The sequence below is a fragment of the Spea bombifrons genome, chromosome 1, assembly GCF_027358695.1.
Source record: "Spea bombifrons isolate aSpeBom1 chromosome 1, aSpeBom1.2.pri, whole genome shotgun sequence".
Lineage (NCBI taxonomy): Eukaryota > Metazoa > Chordata > Amphibia > Anura > Pelobatidae > Spea > Spea bombifrons.
The window spans coordinates 149,052,947-149,080,533 of record NC_071087.1 but is presented as its reverse complement, the minus strand read 5'-3'; the positions used below and the strand labels follow the sequence as shown (position 1 = coordinate 149,080,533).

The following is a 27,587-nucleotide window of genomic DNA, read 5'->3' as shown; positions in this document are numbered from 1 at the left end:
TAAAATGATGTATTTACAAGAATACTCCAAAAAAGCCCAAACCACTGAAATGTTTTTCACATCACTTGATTTTTTCCACTCTGCTTATTTCAACATATGTGAACATTTGCTACACACTCTATAAATAAAACATGCAAGTTTTGTTTAAAAAATAGACTTCTGCTTAATTTTACTTATAAGTGTGTTTTCTGCTTGAGAAAGAAGAAGCTCTCTGAGCCCGGCGGCTACTGAAAACTGCGCATTTTAATAAAATTGTCTGGGATAGGGGGAGACCAGGACTAAATCAAGGGCATGCCTATATGCCATAATTGCTAGATTATAAGACAAGTTTTTTTCCAGAGCGAATGCCTTGAAAAATACCCCTTGTCTTATGATAGAGGTCATCTTCTAATCAGACCTCAAATTAGGTCTGACTATGAGACTAAGATTCTCCGCAGTGCTGCAGGGGAGCTGGATCCTCCTGTCTGGTAACCTCAGCTGCTGCCAGCACTTCTACTTGGGCGTCTTATCACAGAGTGCCGGTAGCAGCGGAGGTTGTCTGCGTCCATCTAACGGATGTTCGCTGGCTGCCAGAGAGGAGAGTTCCCTGCAGCTCTGCGGGGAATTCTCTTCTCTGGCAGCCAGCAAACGTCCGCTTGATGGACACAGACAACCCCCGCTGCTGCTTGTACTTCCGCTGGGGCTTCTATGAAGCAGCACCGGCGTCACATGACCTTAAAAGCATGTCATAGAAGCGCCACTGCCCCCACCAGACACCAGGGAGTCAGAAGCACTGGTAAGCCGGGGGAATGTTATGTGGGGGGTATAAGGCTTTTCTGGAAGCAGAGTGCCCCATGATATGCCTTTTAACCCCCTGTATGCCAGTCTACCTCCAGAAAGGCCTTATACCCTCCTATGTTCCACTATGTCCTTTGATATGCCCCTGGCATATAGGGGAATAAGGCATTTCTGGAGGCAGAGTGGCATATAGAAGGGTATACGGCTTATCAGGGAGGCAGAGTGGCAAGCCTGTGAGCAGGTGTGCATAACGTGGGGGGGCAGGTTGGCAAATAGGAAATAAAAGCAAGACATTTCTCAATAGCTTTTATTAAATATGAAAATAGTTTACATTAATATGTACCAGTAAAAACTTTTCCTATAGGGTAGTCTTATATTCAGGGTTACCCCCCCCCTAAATTCATATTCAGGTTTTGGGGGGCCCATCTTATAATAGAGCAAATACGGTAATCGTTTCCAGTGGCAGTCTATGTGGATCTGGGCTCAGAGTGCTGCTCTATTGCTCAAGCAGTAAACCAGGGGCAATCAGGAAAGTATGGTTTCTATGTTTTATACAGTAATCGTGCTCAGATCATCTATAGCAGTTCCTCAAATGAAATGCAATGGACACAAAATACATATGTTTATACGTAATATGTATGTAATTAAAGTCCAAATATATATATATATATATATAAAAGCCTGTAATTTTTAGAATGTAAACCTCTTATTGTAGTCTTGTATTACTTTTAAACAAATAATGCTATATTGGGGTATTTTATCCAACATAAAAAACAAGCATTTTTGATATAAAAGACTTCACTCTTGTTTCAGCTTCCAGTGTGGACAGTTTCTTTCCTCCTCTCTCTCAAACAAAATCTACTCTTAGTTCCTTTCTCCTTAAAGCTCAATATTACCAGATTTTAGACTCCGTGATATATGGAGGATCGATTATAATTCAAAATGCTGCCTGATAACTGGACACTCCACAAATAAGCAGTTTTACACAATGCTGGCTACTGATGTTCGATAACTGATGGTGCAGCATTAGTATTTGCCAATTGACTGCATACGTAAATGTGAAAGACATGTAAAGTATTTACTGAATACATACATTTGTAATGCTTTGGACTACTAGTAAACATTACATATAATATAATGCAAAAATTTTCAGAATAAGAATACTGATAATGTATGCCGGAAGATTACTTTTGAAAACACAAGGCGCTAACTGTTTACAGTCTTGGCTTCCCACCTCAATTCAGTATAAGTAGCCCAGTGCAGACACCAAGAACAAAGTCGCGCTCCTAACAGTTTAAGGCCGGTGGCTGATAAATCCCAGCCGTGCTACCGCTAGGACACGTGTGCTTGCGCACTACACAGGCATCTATACTGAATGTAGATGTAACATGCAGCCATGTCTATCTGGCAAACTCCCACCTGCTAAGGTGTGTGTGTGTGTGTGTGTGTGTGTGTGTGTGTGTGTGTGTGTATATATGTGTAACACACACACCTTTCCCCTATTTTAAACAATGTCAGTTAAATACTGCTGGGGAGTAAGGGGTTATCGTGCGCTGGCTGCCTCATGGGCAGTCTGGCCAGGTCCAGAAAATTGGACTGGAAGCTCCAGAGATACATTGTAAAGGATCATGGTTTCCGCAAGTAATTTTACATATTTGAAAATAAGAAATTCTGATGAATATGCACTCAATGGCTTCTACAAATATCACAGAAGTCTGAGGGGGGCCAAGACCTGTACCTGTATTTCTAGCACGCTGCTCTTGCACCAAGAGTCAAAACAATGTTCTGGCGCACCCCCTTTATTATAACATTGTTCTAATACAGTCATGTGTTTGAAAGGAATGGAATCAAATAATGCTGTGTATCTGTCAATGTTTTCTATATAGTTTTGCTAGCATTCAAGGTGTGGCACACTTAAATAGGACTAGGTATACAATGACGTGCCTAGCACATGCCAAAAACCGTGCGTTCACTCGTTAGTCTAGAATGTTGAAAGCAGACATATTTCACAGTTTAACAGATTCATTTTTTTGTAAATTGTACAAATGATCATTTAGATTTGGCAGCTTAAAGCAAATGGGGGGGGGAATAAAAAAAAAAAAAAAAAAAAGGATAATTTGTAGGCCCTTAATGGCACTGCAGAAATGAAACGGATTCCAAAAGTTTTAAGATGTAGGTGAACCAGAGCCTTACACCAGACTGTATGGCGTCAACAATGATAAAATCCAAACCATAGACTCAAAAGTCAGTCTATTGTGGCATGTAACCACCTCGCCTCGCAATCTGCGGCAGATAACTTTTTATTTCACCAATAACATGGTCTACTTGTGAACCTACAGATTGTTCTTCAGAGCATATACTCTGCCCAGCGTTCATGTCCTGAAGACCATTTTGAAGACAAACTGCATCTGGAGGTTGCTTTTCCTGGGGCACGGTCTGTAGTCGTCCTGTGCCATTTTCATTGCAGTTCTGTTTAAAGTACTGGTTGGAAACCACTGAATGGTCATCCCTCTCCAGAGCCTGTTGATCATCAGGTCTCTCTTCAGATTCCAAAAGTGGTTGAGTTGACTCTGACCTTGAAAATACATGAGGAACCACAGCTGTTGGTTGCTGGTCTCTATATCCACTAATAATTACAGTGGAGTACTGCACAGTACTGGACGTGGTTTGTGCAGATTCAGCCTCATCACCGTCTGAAACACTTAGCTGAGGAGAGGACATGCAAGAAGAACCCCCAATGCCACTACTGAATCCTTCAGATGTGTTTTTCTTAAGTGGATCTATGGATTTGATATCCTGCTCTGTGTATGACTTCTTTTCTTCAGATATCTCCACCACACTGACATTCGTAACGCTACCATCTTGGAACGGGCTGCTTTTCGGATTAAATTCGTGCTGTAGGGTATAAAAAGACATTTTAGATGACGTACCACTGACAAATACATTAAGTAATCCCCTGATATCCCCATGTGCGATTTTCTTAATTTTAGACAAACTGTGTAGACTATCCAAATAGCTAGCAAAAAAACAATCAAAAAGGCAACTTTTCTTGGAACTTGAACAATACCATACTAACGGTAAAATGTTACTGGTGGGAAGTTATTGGTGACTAGCATTTAATTTATATGGTACCGTTACATCTATTATAGTGTGTAATTACATGACATTAGTAACTAGAAATAGTTGCCCAATTAATAGCTATAAACTTTATTTGTGTCAAAGTGTTTCATAATATTCCAGAGAAGTTCATTTGGGGTCTTGTAGTAAGAGAAGCAGGTACGTGTGAGAAACAGACTACTGATAAGGGTGGAAGCCACGTCTACATAATCACGGGTCTCAGTGGGGCTCTTTGTATCAGAATAGGGACACTGCTCCTCAATACCGTCCCTTCTCAACAGTAGAGGGCTCCTAGTTTAACTTATTTGCCAAAATCTAAATTGAAAGCTAATGTATTCACTAAGCTTTTGCCCAGTGCACACTGCAAAGTGAGCTATGTCAGTAAAAGGCATTCCTTACCCTGCTTGGAGTATGGGGAGACCACTGTGCAATGTTACTTTTTGAAGGATCAGGAACATTTGGCCAAATGTGTTTTTTAATCCTAAAATGAAAAAAAAAAAATTCTTGTGATTTTGTATTTTGACTAAAAAAATGAATTTTCAAATGGCATATCATGCATGCAGATGTGTGAGTTTAAAGGTAGCTTTGTGGGGATATTTGTGTATAGCTATATTGCATAGGAGAATTTGGGAAGATATATTTGTATCTAGGAGTACACGAAAAGGAAAAAAAGGGTCTCGCTGTGCAATATACCTGGGACTTTAAATACACACAGGGAATATACATGGACATCACATGACTTGATACATCCAACTGTATGAGGCATTCACTAAATAGCCCCTTATTTCTTCATCCCTTTCTATACAGATGGGCAGTGCATCACTTGTGATTTGGGCTTTTTACAAAGGCTAGGAACCTGGCCAATTGTGTGCTGCTAATATACTTTCTTCCCCAAGCGAAATACTTTTTCTGTAAGACTGAGATCAGTGACGTAAAACTGGCTGCCCCTTTAACTAGACAAACACACAGTGCAAAGGCTTTGATGTAGAAAAAACACACACATTATATATATAATACTCACAAATCTCTTTTGCGGAAACAAATGAAGGCGCCAACAAGCAGGAGTATTAGAAAACCAATACAGCAAGACACCACAATGGCTTCAACTTCTCCATTAGCTAGCAGAAAAACAAATGCAAATCACAAACCAGTTTTAAATTCCCACAAAATGCAATATACCTCAGTTAGTGTTGATTTTTTTTTTTAATTCTTAAAACCCCCCCATTAAATTTCATGTTATAAGCACCATGGTTGCATATACCCAAACCCTCTAAATGTTACATTGTAACATACATGAATGGACTTTCCACAACTTGTTAGGTTTGAAGAGGCTGATGCCCAATGGTTCAATCATCTCAATTTAAAAATAATGACAAAATCGTACCAAATCGCTGAGTTGTGAACGTGTAGACGGGACCATCCTTTTTGCCATTTTCAGTATAAGCCGTCATATGAATGTTATAAAGTGTGTCGCCCTTTAAGGAGGAAAGTGTATATTCTGTGTTTGATGAGTCAATGACCACAGCTGAAAAACAAGGAACATTCTCAGACTTCCATATGCATTGCTTCACAAAATTACTCACTTGAGGTCCTTATTAAATACAGCTTTTATACCAGAAATTACAAAACAATGAAGACTGAGGGATATATACAGAGTAGAGAATTTACCAGGTTTGACTTGAAGTCTAACAGAGATCTGGGCTTCATGGTTAGTGCCTTTACAGGTAGGGGACCAGCTTTTGGGTTAAACTTACTCCCCTTCAGTCGAGATGCCACTAGCTCTACCACCTTGTTGTGATCCCACCCTGCCTCCTATAAGAAAAAAGAGAAGGGAAACCTCCACTTCTCTTTTTCAAATGTCTGTTGAAACATTCACTTCAAAGAACAAATTCAGAGAGGGTGAATGCCCTCTTATTTTTAATCTTCTTCAAGACAAGGGCTTTAAATAATAATAAAAAAAGTTTTTATTTTAGTAAAATATGGTGAAAAATTGTGAAAAAAACCCTTTTCAGACTTTTACTTGAAAAATAGTTTACTCTAATTTACTCTAATTTTGTAAATCTACAAAAGCTCATTAAAACATGTTAAGCAAATAAGTAGCATTTGTCCCCAGTTTAGAAATAACCAATGTTTTTATTTTGTAAGTTATTGGACAATAAGTACAAGTAGCATATAGCCATTTCAAAACTTTTTTTTTATTTTTTATATCCGGTCATACTGCTCCCATGCCCTATTTGGGACATCTTTATTTGGGACAGCTCAGTTTACCCCCAAACCATACATGTTTGAAAACTAGACACCCCAGCGTATATCAGATAGTATTTGAACCCTTTCCATACACTAATTCTATAACCAGTCTTTGTCAAACTTTGTGGTAGTAATTGTGTGTGTGTTTTTCTCCCCCAGTCACAATATAACTCAGGTGTGAAGTTTACTCTTTCCATTATAATTTGGAATTTATTTTTACATGGGTTTGTTACTGGATGGTTCCCCTGTTGGTGAAATCAGTGGCGAATTATTGTATTTATTTATTTAACCAAACATATTGTGACTACTTAGCTGGGCTCTTTAACCTGCAAAGGGGGGGGGGCTCAGAGTTCTCAGGACATTCTGGAGAGACCCTCTTGAGAAATTGTTAATTTTTTTAATGAGAGAGACCCCTCTCTGGACAGTGTGCACTGGGGTGGGTTTTCAGTGTTGCTGAATGCCTCCATATCTAAGCATTTCAGCAACACAAGTTAAGCTTATTAAGTGATCACTTTTTTTTTTTTTTTTTTTTTTTTTTTTTTAAACTGGCAGACGGCAGCGCACATCTTGTGAATCATAACAGTGTTAAAGTGTGTAACTAGATTGTAAGCTCGTTTGAGCAGGGCCCTCCTCACCTGTTGTCTCGGTAAATCAATTTACGTCCTGTCCACCCATTGTACAGCGCTACAGAATTTGATTGCGCTATATAAAACAATAAATAACAACAACAACAACAACAACACCACCACTTACTGGTAACATTTCCATGGCTGGGGGAAAAGGTCAGAGTGTAGTTTCTTATGAATCCATTTTGTTCGTCTAAAGGTACGGGATTCCATACCAAAACAGCCTTGTATTTTTCCACTTTTTTTGTACGAACAGAAGGACCTGTAGTAGGAGCTGTAGTGAAGAACAGAAGGTTATAATATTCACATGAGTAATCAGACAGTATTCTGAAGAAAAGTATTCTGTAGCACAGAGAAGTAGATTACTTAAAACTTGGGGTTATTTCACTAGAAGGATAGTTTGCAGTTGTGTTCCCTAAATTCACTTGTGGGCCAACACCAACACGTTTCTCCATCAATAAGGACTCAGCTGACCGTGAATAATTTATAAATCCATGAGTGTGAATACACTACACAGAGCCAACCAAGGTTTTCCTGCAGAAGCAACTCTTCTGCAAAGTCTCCCTTTAGTGAATAGGCCCTCATAGTCAGAGTGTAAGAGACAGATGTGTAAACATTGGAAGGGGTAATTTCCAGAGCTGATCATAGTAGTTTAACTACAAGAATGAAGTACTCAAGCAAGCCTAAGTGAAAACTCTATTTCCAGTTGAAGTAGATGGGTAGAAGTTAACATGCCACTGGGCAAGGGTGGAATATCTCCATCTACTTTGTGACTTCTCTTATTTCCAGTTGGTCTAGCGGAAGAACACAGAAGATGACCTGTGTCTGTTCTTTGATCCCTTTTCCCAGGAGACATTGCATACGCTCATTAGCATGTGCATACAGCAGAGCCCAGCCAAGTGACTCGGGAATACAGTATTCTTAAAACATATTTTGAAGGCCAATAATCAGAGGGATTTGATCCTTATTTGTATTTCATTAGCTCAGAAATCAATTTGAACAATTCCAGTGTTAAATGCTATTACAGTAAAGCGAGGGGAAATTGAGACCCAGTGACCTTAACCTCACAACACAAAGTTTGGCATGGGGACTAAATACTGTAGAACCCTGGGTTATAGGACAGATCTTATTAAATAGCTCCGACAGCATTAATCTCGAGTATGAAACCATACACTGACAACATCAGCCACTACTACAGAAGAACGACGTGAGGCAGCAAGCAAGAGACTGACACTGGAGGTAATGACCCACCGGTAACAGCAGCCGTGGAGACATTCCCACAGAAAGATAAAAAAACATTGAGATAAGCCACCAACTCATACAACTACTAAACACCTCTCCGATGTATCATCTATGTATACAGGTGAATACAATAATCTCCGGTCTAATGCATTAAACAGACAGGGAAACACTTGTATTATTATAAACGGATGATTTCATACCTCCTTGTTGAAGATACGCCTCCACAGATCTTGAGCTCTCACGGCCATCATAATACAGCGGATAAACTTTGATTAGATAGCACTTAAATGGGAAAATGTTGCCTGCAAGACCAAAATGGCATACAGATTATACCCTTGAGTACCGGAACATAGCTGGACATGCATCTCAGGCTTTATAAACTTGATTGTTTTAGTTCACAAACGATGAGTCAGCTATACCACTGAAAAGGATGCTGGACATAATAATCTGAGTTTTAAGGAGCCAAGCCACATCAATATAAATCAACCCTGGGGCAAAATTCTAAATGTGTAGCACTCAATGTGGGGTTGAATAGAATGATCCTGCTGAATCCTTCACATTTAGCACCCAAATTATAAAATCCAGCATAGGAAGAATAAGCAAGCAATTTCACCTCTTAAAAATGCACCACTTGATGTGCTTGGCTCGCGTTGCCACTCGATCTCGCAGGCAGTCTGTTCCGATTTAATACACCATTCAATGACATAACCATCAATGGATTTATTCAGCGGCGTCCACTCCACCCATAGCTTTCCATCTTTGGGGAACGCCTTAACGTCAATCTCTGCAGGCTGGACTAAAAGAAGAAAAAAATGGAGCACAGATTAAGAATAATTCATTATTGCAGAAGATGCCCACTTCTGTTTATTCATTGGATTAAAGCCGTACTAACACACACACACAATATATAATATTATATACACACATATACTTCATAGACAGGGGACAGGAGATTCTTGCAGATATCCACACCAGGGCTGACTATACAGAAGTAAAGCCTGCATTAAATGTTTGCATTGCCAGAACTTTAACACTTCACACATTTTATCCAAGTTTATGTTTGTAACAAGATACATTGTTTATTCTTGATTTGGTTTTCAATGACCATGCGCAATTATCTCCCTTATAATGACACTTTGTTCTCCTCCACATTCTTCCTACAGAGACCTCATTTATTTAAGGCCTCCTTAGTTTGCCGTCACCTATATATTATCTAGGTCTATGTACGGCCCAAAATGTTTAGAATTGCTTTGGGCTTCATAAAGTCATGTTGATCCTCAGTCTAGGAGGCTGCCTGGGACGCTGGAGCATTATTTCTCAAAACACTATTCTAAATTGTACAAGATACCGTAATTTGTTGTATTTGTAAAAACAAAGCATTTCTATTTGCCGTTACAATCTCAAACACGACAAATATCTTGAATGAAAGTACATCAATGGGGGTCATTTACGGTCACTAGTAAGGGTGGGGTGCTAGAGTCAGCGTGTCTTCTGCATTGTACCTCACACTATAGAGACAAACATGTGAAGAACAGAAAGCACGGTGACTACATTTACATTCAATGAAGAACAGATTTATTCACCATTAATTGGACAGCGAGATGTACGTACTAGTTCTTTTACTCATACACACCTTCTGTTTTTTTCCCAGATGGAATAGCCAGAACCGACGGAGGAGACGCTCCAATACTGTTGTTAGCAATAACCGAGGCAATAAAGGAATATTTAGGAATGACGAAGTCATAACTTGTGACATTCACAACAGCAAGGGCATACGGCTCATTTGTTCTTCGCCGAAGAGAAGCCGTGTACAGGGTTATTTTCCCATTAGCATACATTGGATCCAATTCCTGATGTACAAACAGAAAAAAAAAAACAGAGCATTACAGTAGAACAAAAAAATATATGATTTTGCCATAGAAATATGAAAAAAATAAAAAAAACAATGTGCAAACTCTGTAGATACACAATATATGGAAAGTAAAAAACTCCAAAGCAAGAAACAGATTGCGCATACGAATGGGTTTAAACTATTAAATGAAAAAAAAAAAGTACATATTTAGTTTCATGTTCAAATACACCTCATTAACTGCCAGTCAGAAAGATCCAATTCTAACAAAAACAGTTAGAAGTCTAGATTTTATTCTCTGGCACAAAGCATTATGGGGGTTATTCACCGATTTAACAATGCCTTATACAGGGCAAACCACGTGCTTCTTGCAGCAGAAACTCAGTGGGGTTGGGAGCATTGTAATGTCCAGCAAAGCTTGAAAGCTGAAACCATAACAATTACTCCCCTGGAAATCCTCCTATCAATTCTATGTTTTTAGTAAATAGATGCTTATGGTGTTCATTGAACCAACTGGCTGGCAGATGATCAATGAAATCTTGGTTCACATCTACTGGGCCCCAAAGGCTGCCTCTATCCGGTGTATGTAACAGGTCATAAATACATAATATAAGCACTGTATTGTACGCAAGTGTCGGTGGAGATGACAGGAGTGGAGTCCTAACACTGTTTAGGTTATATGTAGATCTCCAATTGTTGGCAAGTAAACTCTGTTTATAGTGACCATGCTAAAATAAACATAATGAAAGCATTCAGAGCTGGTTTGTTCAATATTTAACCAAAAACTGTAGAAAATGTAATTCTTCTGGAGCCAGTCTAAGGGCTCTCAGTCCCCTGGAGTAGATACAATATGGTCTTTAAGAAGCACCCCCTGCAGCTTTAAGGGGCTAGAAAGATGGTGGATATCCAAATTTACCTTCCACAATAGACGAAGACTTCTGTTTCCAGATTCATCGGGGTTGCCAATTCTTCTCCATAATTCTGGGCCTTTCGTTGGCTCTACAAAATGAGAAATTCACCCATAAAAACGGTAGCAGATGGACAAACCCTGCTTCATTGTATACTACATATACATAGAGTAACCGCATGATGTCAAGAAACAGTCACATACGATGATGAACTAGGACAGAACGAAACATAGACATCTCCGTAGCTGGCCAGACTGGCAGGTGTACCTACTAAGACAGCTGAAAAGTTGGCAGTCATGCCATGGGCTCATGGACTGCTGACCATTTTGTCCTTGGAAAAGTCTTATCAAAAGACAAGAGGGAAGAATACTTCAAATTAGAAAGTGGGAGAAATTGTAGGACAAGAGGTCATTGTCAAAAACAGAATATAAAACACGATACAGTTTGAGGTTTTTTCAGCAGGAACAATTAGATGGCCAGAATGGTTCCCATCTGCAATCAAATTGTATGTTTCTCTTTTCTATGTTTAGGAAGCTCCATTCCTTCCCATTACTTTGCTTTACTTAAGTTATTAATAGCAGAATGTGCTTAAACAACATGGCACCTACTGTCTTCTGGCGTGATTGCCCAGGCTTCTTTGCTCCAATCGCTCCAATAACCTTGTCCATTGCTCCTCATACAACGTAAAGAAACAACATACTCTGTGTATGGCAGGAGGTCTTGTAGAGTAAAAGATGTTCTATGTGAGGCTGTGTCATGTGGTGGCACCTGAAATCATAAAGCGTATATAATATTAATGTATACATTAATATTAAAAGGAGGGACTCGCATAATCTGCAGAGGCAGAACACAAAATCCTACATCCCCATCGAACCTGTATGTGTCCTGTTTGAAATATAGATCAGAGGTTCCTTACCAAGACTTTAAGGTTGCCTAACATGACAGGTTTTGTAGTTACCCCATTCTATTCACTAAACCTTGGTGGTTTGTGAGCCTTGAGGACTGGGTTGGGAACTGAGATAAATGGCTGTTTATGAACATGTCATGGCGCATGCATGAAATTGCTACTCAATTGAAACCTCCTGTAACCATGTCATGAATAATTATACAATAAATTAGCTCCAGGTACCATTAGTGGTAGCTTCCAAAGGACTATTTGTGTCCAAATGTGTATAATGGAGCATCTCCTTTCCCTTACACCAGGCATGTCCAAAGTCCGGCCCGCGGGCCAATTGCGGCCCGCGTTCCGGACTGATACGGCCCCCCAAGTGAGCCACGGGACTTGGCGTCATCAGCCGGCGCAGGGAGAAGGAAAGCGCGAGATTTGGGCTTTCCTTCTCCCTGCGCCAGCACACACAGCCACAAGGGCATCTGATGAAGAAATTGTGTAGGGGAGGGTTAGATTTCAACCCTCGTCTACAGTAAGATTAAACAGGGTTCATGTTTGACTGTAGACGAGGGTTGAAATCTAACCCTCCCCTACACAATTTCTTCATCAGAAGCCCTTGTGGCTGTGTGTGCCGGCGCAGGGAGAAGGAAAGCCCAAATCTTGCAATCTCGGACGTCGCTAGATTTGGGCTTTCCTTCTCCCTGCGCCGGCACACACAGCCACAAGGGCATCTGATAAAGAAATTGTAGGCAGTGGCGGAACTACCGGGGACGCGACTGCGACCGGGCCCTGGAGTTCTGCCAGTCAGGGGGGCCCAAGGGGTGCCGAGCGGTTGCTGAAAACGACCGCTCGGCACCTCTTGGGCCCCCCTGACTGACAGAAATTCAGGACTCCTCTGCTCGCCGCCGCCGCTGCCGCCTGCCTCTGCGCTGCCCAGAGTGCAGTGTTGGAAGCGTGAGGCGTTTGTCTCGGGTGTCGGCGCTTCACGCTGAGCGCCGGCATATGCCGGCACTCAGCTGTGAAGCGCCGGCACCCGAGACTAACGCCTCACGCTCCCAACACAGGAGTTGACGGTAAGTGACCTAGGGAGGGAGTGGGTAGATTGTGAGAAGGGGGGGGTAGATCGTGAGAATGGGGGAAGGGAGATTGTGAGAAGGGGGGTAGGGAGGGAAAGGGGAGATTGTGAGAAGGAGGGGTAGGGAGGAAGAGGTGAGATTGTGAGAAGGAGGGGTAGGGAGGAAGAGGGGAGATTGTGAGAAGGGGATAGATGTGGTATGCAGTTTTCAATAAACTTTGCATAAAATAGTTAATTTGTATTTAATTTTAATGGTTCAGAAAATGTCAGGCAAAATGGTCAGCCCTCGCACATGTTCACTTCATCAAATCTGGCACTCTTCGAAAAAAGTTTGGACATGCCTGCCTTACACTAATGATTATACCTGATGAGGGATGGCTACCGGACCACCGTCTCATGATCAGGTCCCTGTATATTCACCCACCAAGACTCTGGCGATATAGTCGAATGAACTGATGAATGTGAAAGTGGTCTATATACAGTTCGGATTTAGATATCTGCATCAGTAGGAAGTTTAATGACAAATACAACAGGGGGAAAAAATTTAGTAAATACCTCTTCCCATTCTTTACTGCTATTGGTTCGATATCTGATGATGTATTTCATCGTCATACTTGGATCTCTTTCCATTGGGTTCTTCCACTCTATTTTAAGGGCTCGGGGTAATTGTACCGTGGAAATCAACGACTTGATCTCAGGAGGATTGGGCTTGACTAAAAAAAAAAAAAAAAAAAAAAAAAAAAAAAAAAATAATATATATATATATATATATATATATATATATATATATATATATATATATATATATATATATATATATATATATATATATATATATATATATATATATATATCTAGATTTTTTATTGTACAAAAAACAAACAAACAAACAACAATTATGAGGTGGTGCGTGTCTCATGGGTCTACCAATGGAGCCAGCACCATTAGCAACAATGATAAGTGATAAAAGAAAATAGAGATAATATACACAGATCGGAAAATGCCTGACATGATAGACCCAACAAAGTGTTTCTATGTAACATCATATGCCATGGATACTCAGTTAATTCAACTGTAATAAAATGTATATGTAGAAGAATCCCAATTTTAAAAAAGTATGTTCTGTGACATTGAAGCCAATCCTAACTGAGCACAAATTAAGCCAGCATTTTATATAAACATTATCTTGCCAACAGCACTTTTACCCAGATTTGCAGCATCTCTCCGGAGCGCGTCTGATTTTGTCGTGCCAAGAGCATTCTTGGCCTCCACCCATAATATGGTGTCAATATGAAACTGAAAGGTAGGCGCATAAAACGAGCAAGAATTATTTACACCTTCGGGTATGCAGTCTGCGATCACTGATGATGAAGCCCTTGAATTAAAAAAGAACACCATTTAACACTGGCATGTTCAGAATATCATTAGAATATGTTTTTTACATATATAATATGGCAACACGAACCAGGAACAGTTAATCAATATAGCAATATAAGCAATATGGCATACACATTTAAACAAAGATACATGTATAAACTGAAACCCATGTGCTGGGTATAGCCACACGGGAGGCTAAGAGCAATCGCAGATTTAAATCTTGTGTGTCCCTTCCTGAAGCATTTTTTGTATTTTACTTGCAATTCCAGGTATAGCCAGCAGGGGACAGAGAAGCCAGGAAAGAATGCAGCATTTACATGAATGCTGGACCATTCTAAGCTCCTTTTATATATTTTCTATTTATTCAGTTCCTGTAAAGGTTTTTTTGGACACGATTGGATGGTGCACATTAAGTGCGCAGTCATCCAGATGTGGATTTGGGCCCTTTTTTTTTTTTTTAAGCAGTAGGCCACTTGGATGGATGTCACTTCCAGAATTAATGTTGCCAGTTCACCTCTGTTTAGCTCATAGTACCAAAATCATGGCTTTGAATAACATAAGAGGATATTCTAAAAATATTTAAGGAATAGTTTTAAAAAAAAAAAAAAAAAAAAAAAAAAAAACATTAAAAAAAATTTCAACACCAGGATGACAACTTGATTACATTTAGGAAAAGGCTGGTGAAGGACATCACTATTCCTTAACATGAAACAGAAATCTGCATATAAATCATGAGTGGCATCAGAAACACAGAGAAACCTGGTATCTTATCTGAATATCACCGCACATCTTTAACACTAACTGATATTAGTTATTTATGAGGTCGTTTTCGCTTTACCATTCATGCCTCAGGGTATAATTTGTGATGAGATGTGTGGGTCTTCCAGGGTTCCAATAACACGTCAGTTTCTCCCCATTGTATACAATGCATGTCAGGTTTTCAGGCTTATCTGGAGGGTCTGCAAGGGCACAGAACACAAAACTGGAAGTCAAGACCAAAAATACAAAACAAACGCTTGCTTCAAATCCTACGAAACAAAAATACGCCGTATATTTAATAAGCATTCTATGTTGCGGTTGACCAGTTAACATAATTTCGTTTCGCTTAATAAATGATCTGTGCAGCAACATTTACTGGACTCCCACTCTAGACACTACAGGCCGTTCTTGGGGCCTTACAATTGTGGCAGTTTAAAAAGAAAGATCGCCGTTAAGTATAGTAGGGATTTATGATAAATCCAAGATGCATTGTGTTTCCAATTCTACGTACACATGCAAACAAACTGGAAATGTCATATTTGCCAATGTTTTCATTTAATCACTAGCACTAAAACCCATCACTTGGATTTTTCATATAGATCATTTTAGATTTTGTAAGTTAGATATATGCTCAGACATCAACCAAAGCTTCGGCTTGCCTATCATCAATAAGAATAAGCAGATACCTACAATGATGCCAATGAAAGAGGCAAAAAGATTTCTCAGTCTCATCGTAAGTATGTCAGTAATAATGACGGACACACGTTGACTCCAAAACAGAGAAGATCTTAACCCCTTAATGACAAAGCCCGTACATGTACGGGCTCAAAATGCATTGTTTTTAATGGGTTTAGGGACCACCCATTGTCCTTAAGGGGTTAAACCCTGGTCAGAGAATAACACATTATATGGGGAAAAAAAATATATATATTATATATATAAATAAACGTATATAAAACATACTTACAGCCAAGTGTTAAAAAGATTCCATGAAGAGTGGTTTCAATTTCACCATGTTTGAGGTGATTGCATGTTAGGAGGTCGTCCGATAAGGATGAAGGAACAATAGTCACGCTGGAAACCGTCTTGTTGAGGACCGTGTACTGGGTCTCCGGCACCTTTTTATTCCGAATTTTCCAGAATAACTTACTGGCATCTGTGTACATACAGCTCTCGTTTAAAACACAGTATGCCGTAAAGTTGGAATCAAGCTGCACGACAGGAGATTCAGGATATGTCTGGGCACACGGCTCTGTATTCACACCTGAAACTGAAGAGGCAAGATGATCAGCAGAAGCATATATGGCAGCCATTGAAGTCATTGGCTCACCTATGGCCTCATTTCTTTTACATTGCATGATTCTCCCTTTGCGCCTCGTTTCATCACACGAACACCATCGCCTGGGAATCTCGTATACACACAAAGGCTACAAATTGGGCCACTCTATGGAACCACCGTTATCGTAGCTTGTTAATCAAGGTTGCCTCCCAATCACAATTTGTGTATTCTCTGTATTACATCTGGTCACTACATGCCAAATCCAGACATGTCGGGTCTAAAACAAGCGGTTCACGGTTATGGAATTTGCCCAGGGCCAACTATCAAAAAGCGGGCTGTGCCTTATTCCATTGAAGCAATCAACAACTTGATATTTTTTACAGCTACAAGAGTCTCAAAAGTGCCATGTTTGGGAATTTGCTTGTAAGCCCATTGTGATATAGTAATTATGAGCATGTTTTTGCTGTAACCTATTTCCGTGACAATAGAACGCAGAAAAGAGTGCAGAGAAAACATCGTATGATAAAATACCAATATTATAACCAACCAATATGGAAAAGAACACATCTCACTCTACATAGTAGCAATATAATAAAGACACGCCAAAAAACAAACAAAAAAAAAAACACACGCTATTAGAATACACAACCATTGTGCTGTGCACCTCACTAAATAATCTGTAACTTGCCAACATTTATTTTTGTTTTATGCTACATGAATAGAAAAAGATACCGCTATGGTGTTTTTTCTCCACACTTTCTACTAATATTTAGATAAAATAACCAGACTAATACTCCACTACTGCTATTCTCCCATCCTGCTTCCTTCTGTCGGAAACACGACGAATGTAATTAAATGAAAATCTCCCCTATTGCATGTATGCACTGGGGGCTTCACGGTTTAGTTTTTCTTTTGTTCTTACAGTATTGAATGTGTATGGACACTGTAAGTACATTCAAATTTAAAAGTCAGGGCAAAAATATCAAACTAAATCTGAAATGTATACATTAATGTAATTTAAATTTACAAGATGGCAGCCCTGGGTGGCACCAACATATTGTCAAGATCCAGTCTTGGGGACAGAGCTCAGGAACGGAAGCCCTCCAGCTTGTGGGGGGTCCATGTTACGCGTACCTTTTACCTAGCCATCAACCTAAAGCACAATATAAAAAGGTGTCAATATATACCTGCGTTAATCAGGATGTTAACTGCAACAAGCAGAGCATAAAACATCTTCCCTTCCGCACCTGTTAAAGGAAATCAGTATATGAATGTACGAACAGCCATAATCACAAAAACTTAATAGTTTGTTACTCATGTTTAGTTACTCAATCTTGGAAGAAAAAGTATAAAACCCACACACACCATTTTTTTTTTTTAAATGCAAATCAAAGGCGTACAATTATTTTTTTGATGTCCATCCAAGAATGCTAACAGTTATCAACATTAATAAAAATACAATAAGGACCAAGAATACGAATCTAATCATAATTGAACACAAATGCCATTGTTCACCAATAAGGTTAACTGTTCATCAAGTCCATTTCTTCAATGTAAAGTGATTGAAGTTTCACTAGACATGTCACCTACCAGGGTACCCCCGGCTAATAGCCTTTTATTTGTGAAATTTGTCATTAAATTACATAGCTGTGTCTGGACATCAAAGGTTTGGACAGATGTACAAGGTGTATGCTCGTGTAAATGAACCCTATAAAGTATATTGATCATAAGACATCCAAAACCAAGAGCGTTTGCGTTACACAATTAGGGTAGGCCACTGTGATTCATTTGAAAGAGGAAAGGAAAGAAGGGCAGAGGGATTTGGGACTGAGGCTTCTAAAAAAGGACTTTTGGGATAACAGAAATACCAAGGTAAAGGTGCTCCGGCAGCTCTGATTGTTAAATAAAAGTAAAAAAAAACAACTTCTATATAGTGTTTAAGTTAAAATGTGCTCATCTCAATGGAAAGAAGTTCTAAAACATAACGTACAAGATGTATACATATATATATTTACATTTACACACAAACGCGCTCTAACACCAACACACTCCTAACACCATACACTAACATCGGACCTTTTAGCTATTTAAGGGGGGGGGCAGCAAAATAAATTTGACGTTATAATGGTCAATAAAGTAACATTCATAGGATATATAGCGAGTCATTGGTTGCTTAATACATTTCACACATGAGAAATAATCTGCACTGGAGCTTTAAAAACACATTTCCCAGAAGGGAAGAGGAAGGGAACATATTTCAGGAAACATAACAGCTATGTTCAGGATTTAAAAGAAATGCGTATTGTCATTCCGTGGCTCATAGCATGCAGGGAACACCGAACAAGGGCAATTGTCGGGCTAGTTGGTAAAATGCCCTATTTATTTAATGTCATTGGATTAGAGATTTTGGTTTACAAGTAAAGGACTGTTCCAACTTTAGGAAGCGGAGATTGATTTCCGGTCCTGATTTAACTAATCTTATCCTTCCGCACTCTTGAAAAGGTCACCTGTCAGCCGCCCCCGCTTTTGCAGAGAAATTAGCTTTGGGTAATCATGATTTGGGGGTCTCTAGAACATGTAATGCTAACATACAAAAGCATATGTTTCCTTAAACATGAAAAAAGTTTTTAACTTTTTTTTTTTTTTTTTTTTTTTTTTTTTTATTTGAACCGACTTCATCCATTTTAGGTAGTTTTATAAACACAAAAATATGACATTTCTTCATCTTGCCCTACTATGCAAACTTCATCTTTGCAAGCTACCAAAGAAAAGCCAAAATTCTGCCGAACAAAGCAAAAAAAAAAAGAAAAAAAAAAGCTTTTTCCAAGGAACTGAGGTCACAAGGATTCAAACAATGTTCCACGTGCTGTATTGCTTCTTGGGAATTCCCTATCCCATTCTGTTGAACCTTCTGCTCCCTACTCTAATTCTTAATGCTCACTACAAACCCACCTATTCCGAGACGTTTACAACCTTCCCTCCTTATACCCTCAACAAGCATCTCAAAGAAGCCATTCACCCTACCACCTGCTAGAGCAACATAGGCGTTCTTCATATCAATACCATCAAATCGCCCTAACCCCTGCAGCCCTCTCCCGTCTCACCCTCCCCTCAACCATCTAATAGATTGTAAGCTCACACGAGCAGGGCCCTCCTCTCTGTGCCAGTATGTTTTAACACTAACATTGCCACTGTGTCCAACTGTAACAGCACTAAGGAACCCGTTGGTGCTACAAAAATAATGTAAACCTGTAAAAAGAAAATGGCTTAGAAGTGTTTTATCAGGACTAAATGTATGTATATGTATATTATATATGCAGACTTTGCTTCCCCCAAATTAGGTGTCAGCCACATCCTGTGTTAACATATCGTCAGAACATTGACAATAAATACAAGCCATTTATTTTATCTATGTGTACGTGTTACTGTTAGCTTCTGATCTTCCTCGGGTTCAGATGAAACCAAGGAGAAAAGTAACTGCATAATCTCTACAGAAGCCCATTTATGGTGCGGGAAATGCGACCTCATACAGGGGCTCGTTTTTGTCACCCTTACATAGGTTTATTTTATCACTCTTGTGCCGTTTTACTTGAGATTTTAAAGGAAAACTCCAGCCATAACACGTAATGTTTATGATAGGTGTGCGGACCCTTTACATTTTCATGGGGTACAGTTTGGAAAGGCATGGAGGGAATCTGCAGAATCTCTCTAAATGCATTTGCCCCTTTGCTCACCCCCTAGCTAAATTCCATGTAGGCACGGGGTTTGGCCAAAGCGGACTTTTCTAAAATGAAAATGTGTAAAGGAGCCGTTATCAGACTGGGGTAATTTAAATGGAATCTGGAGAAATTGGATTATTTAAAAGCTGAATTATTGAAGACAACAGAATATTGCATTAGGCTTGTCAGTAAGAGCAAAAAATTAAAGAATCAAACAAGAAGTTAGCCTTTAGTTTAAAAAAAAAAAAAAAAAAAAAAAAAAAGAAGCAAAGCAGAAAGAAGCAAAGCAAGTTAAAAGAGCTGACAAAACACTCACAGAGATAATTGCCCTGTCAGTAAAAAAAGAGGGAGATGAAATGTTTTTTTTTGTTTTTTATTTATATAAAACGAGAAAAGGAAAGTAAAACGAGTAGTAAGATTTAAAACAAAAGAAGGCATGTAGAAGAGGATAAAGCTCTAGCTGCCCGCCTGAATTAATATTCCAGTCAGTTTTTACAAACGAAAATTAAGGAAAGGGATCTCAGTTATGATAAAGACCAATGAGTCATTTGATACATGCCCGTTTATCGAGGAAGAGGTTCTACTTCCGTTGTCTAACGTAAAGACAAACAAGTCGATGGGGCCTGATGGGAAACACCCCAAGTTATTAATCAAGCTTGGTGGTGTCCCAGCAAAACCGTTAATGGATTTATTTAACCAATCATTAGTAACCGGAGTCCTCCCAGAAGATTGGAAATTAGCGAAGATTGTGCCCATTCACAAAAAAACATAGTAAGGAGGAGTCGGGGAACCGCTGGCCAGTAAATCTTACATCTGTAGTGGGGAAATGAACGGAAACTATGTTACAGGACAGGATTGTTGAACATCTAAAGTCACGTGGGTTTACTATGGAAGATCAGCCAGACTTGATATTTTTAAATGGGCAACTAAAGTAATTGATCGCGGTGGAGAAGTAGACATCGCGTATCTGGATTTCAGTAAGGGTTTATTGATCAATAAAGCGCAATCTCTGAGTTTAGATCCCAATATCGTTGAATGGATTAGGCAGCCGCTGAGTGACAGTAGAGGGTTGTAGTTGATGGCATATATTTTGAGTCTTGTTACCAGTGGGATACCTCAGGGATCTATACATGGACCCATTCTCTTTAATATTTTATTACTGATATTGCAGAAGGTCTTTTCTTGCTGTTGACACGGGTTTTTTTTTTGTTTTGTTTTTTTTTTTGTTTTTTTTTTTTTTTAAACAGGGTTGATGTTCCTGGAGGGATAAGTTGAATGGGAAATGATTTAGGTAAACTACAAAAAATGGTCAGAGCTGTGGCAACTGGCATTTAATGTGGATAAGTGTAAGATAATGCACTTGGGGTATACTTGATTATTTCTGAGGATTTAAATGTAGGCAGACACTGCTGTAGAGCAGCAGATAATCCTAGCAAAATGCTTGGTTGTATAGCGAGAGGTATTAGCAGTAGAAAGAGAGAAGAGCTCATGCCGTTGTACAGAGCACTGTGAGTATTGTATACAGTACTAGAGACTGTATCTCCAAGAGTTCAGTGAAGGGCTACTAAATACAACCTTTTCAGGAAAGGTTAAAAGGGGCATGATGGAAACATGAAATAAATATATATATATAAAACACTTTCAAAAGATGGTCAGCACTCCAGGTCCTGATGAAAGTCAGCAATGACTGAAACGTCGACTTGACTTTGAATAAAATGAAATCGTCAATTTAAAGACCTGGAGCGCTGACCATCTTTTGAAAGTGTTTTGTATGGAAACTGCTGGTTACTAGCACCGGGCTTGGAATATTTGGAATGGTGTGCAATGGACTCTGTGAGTGTATGTATGTATATATCATGAGACCAGGGTCTAAGGAAAGTATTCAGAAATTGGGCAGGCTAGATGAGCCGAATGGTTCTTAACTGCCGACACATTCTATTTCTCTACACGTAGACCCTGGCGCTGTCTTCGCATCGGTTCCAATGGAATGGGGCATCAGGGACATCAGATCGAACCTTTAAATATTACATTTTCAGGCAGCTGCATATAAGTAAGTGTTCTTGCTCTGTTATCTTAGCCCAATCAACTGTACAAACCTTAACTAAAAGGGACTCTCCAGCCAGCGCATGCTTTCAGCAGCTAATCATCAGCAGACCGAGGTCCAGGAGGGCAGGTGCTGGGCTGCAGCTTCTACCTCGGGCATGTGCTTTTTCTTTTTTTGAAGACTGCATAACAATGTACTCAGAGTACTTCAATTTGTATTTAGGGAGGCTGTCAGTGACCGTAAACTGTCCCTTTATGCACACAGCTTGACAATCTAAGTAATGAAAGTCTACGAAGGAACAGATCGTAATAAAGAATCAGCTCGGTGTGGCGTCTGAGCTGGGAAAGTCAGCCCAAACATCACACGACAGACAATAATGGCCTCCAGGTCCGCAGATATGTTTTTTTTTTTAAACAAAATAAAGTAAAATCAATGCTGCTTTGGAGAAGGAGCTTTGGTTTTATTTGTTATGATTAAAATGATTTTTATTTGATATATTTATCCATTTTTTATATATTTTCCATGTACCCGATAATTACGAGACACATCTGTTATACATGGAATGGTCTCTGACTTCTCTAACAATATATAATAAACTTTAAAAATAAATGAATTGCAAACTAAATGGCAGATTGGAGGTGCCTCCGAATCTGCTGCGGAACATTTTGTTTTCTACATACACCCCCATTTCCATTAGATGATTACAGGCTTTGGGCTTTAAAGCTCATTTAATGAATACAGAGGACGTTTGATAAAGTAAATAAGCAAGCGACGAGAGAAAAGTAATATTTGCACAGCAGCGTTTGATGCCAAAACAATCAATTGGTTAAAAATTGTTAAATATGTAATAAATTTATATATACACACACAATGTACATATAGTTAGATCTGCATCTGGTTGCCCAATTGTTTCCCAGGACGTACACCCATAAGAAAAGCTGGATTTCCCTTCCTGGATCCAGTATGAGTAATATTTACGGTCTCCGGATACTCGGTTACTGGAAAAGCGGAATTATCTTTGGAATGATTCCCAGTAACGGGAGGGAGCAGGACAGGGACCCCCCAACTGTACCAACCTCACCCACACATCAGAAGAAGGGAGGACAAAGCTGGTGGCAGGAGGTGACCCCATTCTAAATAATAATAATAATCAGAGACAGGAGGTGACACCATGTATCCGGTAGCCACAACAATCCCACACAAGAGCAGATCGCACACTGTGCAACAACAATAAATAATAATAATAGCAATAACAAATAATACAGTATGATTTGAAACCCCTCCCCAGGGAAGAAGTAATCCCGTTACACGCTATGAGATGTAGCCAACAGCACTTACTGTAACGAAACTACAAAAGCAGAGCCCGGAGAATACAGAGATCGCTGTGACAAGAAGCGATCCACACAGCGATCGGAGAGCAGAGATAGTCCCAGGTCCGCCCGGCACAGTGACACAACAACCCGCACCGACAAGCGAACAATAACACGTAACAGCGTGTCCCAAAGTGACAACAGTGTAACAAGTCGCTTTAAACTCCAATGTAACACAGATCGCCTACCGCAGTGCCCTTGCCAGGTCTACCAGCTCAGTGTCCGGGTCACGCAGCTCGTCTGACTCTCCGAGGACATCATCCCCCCCGCCACGGCCTTTCAACTCACACGGTTCCCAGATCGAGCGTCATAGACATGGCTGGTGCCTGGGATCTCAGTCCGTTACTTACATTGGACGGCAGCGTCATGTGACTTCCAAAAAATGATCTACACCCCCCTCCCTCTTCCCCAACCTGCCCGTCAAAGCGGCTCGGGGTTCTCGGTGAGCGAGGGCGGCGCTGATTGGCTGAGTGTGTCGCTCATTTACAGTAACCGCCGCCTCCCTTCCACAGGGAGGGACACACTGCTGTGGAGGATGTAGATACGCCACTATGCAACATTCACGCGCGAAGTGTATTATTCACTCGTGTTTCCTTAACATTCATTATCACTCTGCTGCTCGGGACAAGTGAGGGCAGAAGGTCCGGCTGCTGCCTGCTCTGCATTATCATAAAAACCTTTCTTATTTGTGGGGTTGGAGTCTTTAGTGGAAGTGAGCTTCCTGCACCTCAGAGGTCTCTTCTCCATCTTCACCTAGACCAATGAGACTGCAGGCATTATGCTTACTATGCATTACCATCCTTGTAGAGCAGGGCCTGTTCACCCCTAGAAATCTATTAGTAGTAGCCTGGCATTAAAAGTGTCTTCTTGGTTGTTAGAGTCAACTTAGCCCTCAGTGAAGAGCCATTTGAAGTTTACACTGACAAGAGCAAAATAAATGAGCTGGACTTCAATTTATATAATTTCTTTGGGATTTCTCACCTCATGCGCCAAATAAAAGGGTAGCGTGCATTACCTGTTCTCAGAGGTACAGGACATAATTAGCTAAATCCCTCAAACAAGTCAGAATACAGAAGTTAAACTGGAGGGAAACTACATACTGAGTACCACTGCAGAAAGCCGCTCCCCTCCTGTGGAATTCCCGTTCAGACTTTCTGCCTCGTACGCAACTTTCAAAACCTCTCTGAAAACCCACCGGTTCAGGGAAGCGTACAACATTCCCTCCCATTACTCCCAGCCATCATCATAATCAAACCATCTAAACAATCAACAGCTTCAACACATCATCGGAACCAGATCACCTCATCCCCATCCAAGCAGTCCTCTCCTATTGTCTCACTCCCCTCAACCACCAACTAGATTGTAAACTCACAAGAGCAGGGCCCTCTTCTCCTTTGTACCAGTTTGTTATTCTGCGTGTTTTTGTATGTGAAATTGTTCTACTGACTGTAACAGCCCTGCAGAATCTGCTGGCGCTTTATAATTAAATTTAATGTAATGATAATTCCCATCATAAGATAAATTACTTGGGAAGTGTGGTGGTTACAGAGCACCGACGCTGTCTGAATACCCGTCAGTACATAACAATATTCTAACCATAGAACGGTAAATACATCCAGCATTAATCTAGACAGAGCAGATTTTTCAACTACTTTTGATTTCCAAGAAAAATACACAAATCCCTATTGGTCTAAGAGATGGTGAAGCCTTCAGGACCTCAGAAGTCAGTTTTTAATCTGAAGAAGAGACCTCTGAGCTTCTGAAATCATGTCTTTTTCTAGATTTGCCCCTAAAAATGTATCACCTTTGATTATTGATGTAACGCGAGAGGGGGAATAGAAGACACGTGGTGCTGAGGCTCTGCTGGAGGAGGAATATGACTAAGGACCTATGGTGCCACAGTGAGTCTTTTCTCTCATTGATTTATCCATAAGAGACTATTTAGGTAGATAAGGAAATGCCGACTGTATGCCGGAGATGGTGCTGATTTTTTGTACTATATACTTTTTAGATCCTGGTTCAGGGACATTAAAAAAAAAAACACCTTAAGCTCTCTATGTTTCCCTATTTTGTAGAGTCTTGGTGTAACTAATATGTATCAAGCCAGCTGATTCTGTTTCCGTTCACTTACTTTTTTCTCTTAATTATATCGCATTAGCTTGTTTCTGTGTATTAGCCGGATATCGGCAGCTGCTCTGCACTTAGTGGGAAAGCACTGTTTGGATATCCCTCTGAAAGCCTGGTCTGCTGTGATGCACACGCTGTCAGGATACAAAGTCCACCAGAGAATTTGTACGTTAGGATATTGAACCTTGTACTTTCAGCTGTCTTTTCTTTTTCATCTTATTTTTCTGTTCTTTCCCTCCCCCGAAATACATGTTTTATTTTTTGTACTTTTTATTGAGATTTATTAAAAATAATAATAATAAACAATGAAGTAGCACAAAAAAAAACCACTTGTGTTCTGGCATTAAGACAGTTAGCATGTTTAAAGAATAGTCCAAATATTACATATTTTTGGGAAAGAAGACATTCCAAAAATTCAAAATCAATATTTAATCCCTTATGGGGCCAGTCCTAGACCCTCTGGTCCCTCTGGTCCCCCCTCCTGCAACATTTCATAATTATTACTTTTATGTATTAGATAGAAAAAATATATCATATGGGTTGTTAGCAAATATATAGTGTTCTTACCACTGCACCAACCAAAGGAATGATCTCGTCAGCAGGAATATTCCATTTGGGTCTTATGTTCCAGACAAGAAGAAGGCAAGGGAGCTAAATAACATCTCTATTATTAAGTATGCGGACACAGCAGCCGTGGGGACAATGTTTACAAAATGACTTGGGAGTTTTATGAATGAGTGAGGTAACTTTATCTATGAATAGGTTCTCTTTATTTTATCTAGGACCAAGGAAACTGGTGCGAAACGAGGCAATAGCCCTTCTCGACCCCAGCACAATCTTTTGAAGTAGTTTATTTAAGTCACTTGAGCACATAAAACCCTACCCTGCTCCCGATACTTGTTAGCTGCATATAGCAGAACACAAATCCCCATATCGGAGAACGCTGAGGTCAGCCAGGATAAAAAAACTGGCGGTTTGCATACCCAATGGAAAGGCCTAGTTTTTAAAAAGTAGGTTAAGGAGGAACGGAAGACTACGGAGTGTGTGAATTTATCCTAAATTCATAGTGAATTAGGTATGGAAGGATAATTCATTCTAAAAAAAGGGGAATTCATGCATAACGGGAAGGATCGTCTAAGGCCATTAAGGATCTCTCCAAGTTGGCCATCTCTGGGTACCTGCTGGAACATGCCATGCTTGGATATGGGTACTTTGGGACGCCTGGTAAGACAGGGAAAAAATAGGCAAACCTAGTCGTCCTGGAGAAGTAGGGAAATACAGGACATTTCAGGACACCTCTTCATATTATGTGATCAAATAAAATCATCAATTATCCTTATCCTACCTTATAGTGGAACTTCCCTACAGTAATTCCCATAAAAACCTCATTTTAAATGAATGGCACAAAGCAGAGGCTCCAAACAATTGCATACAGTGACAAAGATAAAGAGCAGCCCTGCCTTATAAATGGACACACTTTCTGTAACCTAATAAATACCAAAAACAAATTACCATTATATGTATACTGTGATAACAAGTGCACAGTGTATTTAACTCACAAGTGCAACTCGAACATTGAACCCTTTGTACTATTCAAAATGCACTTATCTTTAGTGCTGAAAAAGTTTAAATATACTATCATTAAACCATTTGTTTTCAGTAAAACAATCAGCTTCTCAGCTGCTTTAATGTCTCATTTCTTGTAAAGTACATTAATCAGTACACAGTAACATGACAGTAAAAAAGACAGAATTCCAGAGGAAATAGCAATGCTTCAGGAAATTATTCATATTGTAAACAAATCTTACCCCTCAATAACCCTTTACAAGATATATGCCACATGCTTAGGATATGTAAGGATTACATTACAGAATTATTAAAAGATATCTATCAGTATTGTATAATGATTGTCATCAGAAGGGGAGAAAGAGGAAGATAATGAGAAATAAGAGTGATGGGGAGAAAGGGGAGAGATAATAAGAAATAAGAGAGATGAGGAGAAAGGCGAGGGACTACGCAGTGAAGAAGTTGTACAGGGTGCCTGGGTGCTCTGCTCTCTTTCTACTCTGTAAAGCTTCTTCACCGCTCAATTGATAAATTGATACATTTCTCTGTTCAGCGACTAACAAAACTTACAAAATGTTGCAATTCGTTATCTATAATACAACTTGTACGAATTATA

General features: G+C 39.7%; 1 protein-coding gene across 1 annotated transcript; it reads right to left on the bottom strand.

The window, feature by feature from the left end:
* Positions 1-2,940: 2,940 nt before the first annotated feature.
* IL6ST (interleukin 6 cytokine family signal transducer) lies at positions 2,941-23,616 on the bottom strand. Its single transcript, XM_053448047.1, has 16 exons — positions 23,467-23,616; positions 17,333-17,392; positions 15,834-16,136; positions 14,946-15,066; positions 13,936-14,105; positions 13,286-13,443; positions 11,375-11,534; positions 10,775-10,857; positions 9,643-9,859; positions 8,623-8,805; positions 8,210-8,311; positions 6,895-7,041; positions 5,279-5,419; positions 4,916-5,012; positions 4,294-4,375; positions 2,941-3,672 (listed from the first exon to the last, which is right to left on the bottom strand). Exons 2-16 carry the CDS (start codon positions 17,376-17,378, stop codon positions 3,028-3,030), a joined length of 2,655 nt encoding a protein of 884 aa, XP_053304022.1. The 5' UTR covers positions 17,379-17,392; positions 23,467-23,616; the 3' UTR covers positions 2,941-3,027.
* Between the last annotated feature and the right edge of the window lie 3,971 nt (positions 23,617-27,587).

Coding starts and splice junctions, on each gene's coding strand:
- IL6ST (XM_053448047.1), bottom strand. CDS start 17,378: ATGTTTTATGCTCTGCTTGTTGCAGTTAACATCCTGATTAACGCAG. Junction 16,137..17,332: donor TAACATCCTGATTAACGCAG/GTATATATTGAC, acceptor TTGCCTCTTCAG/TTTCAGGTGTGAATACAGAG. Junction 7,042..8,209: donor GGCGTATCTTCAACAAGGAG/GTATGAAATCAT, acceptor TCTTCACTACAG/CTCCTACTACAGGTCCTTCT.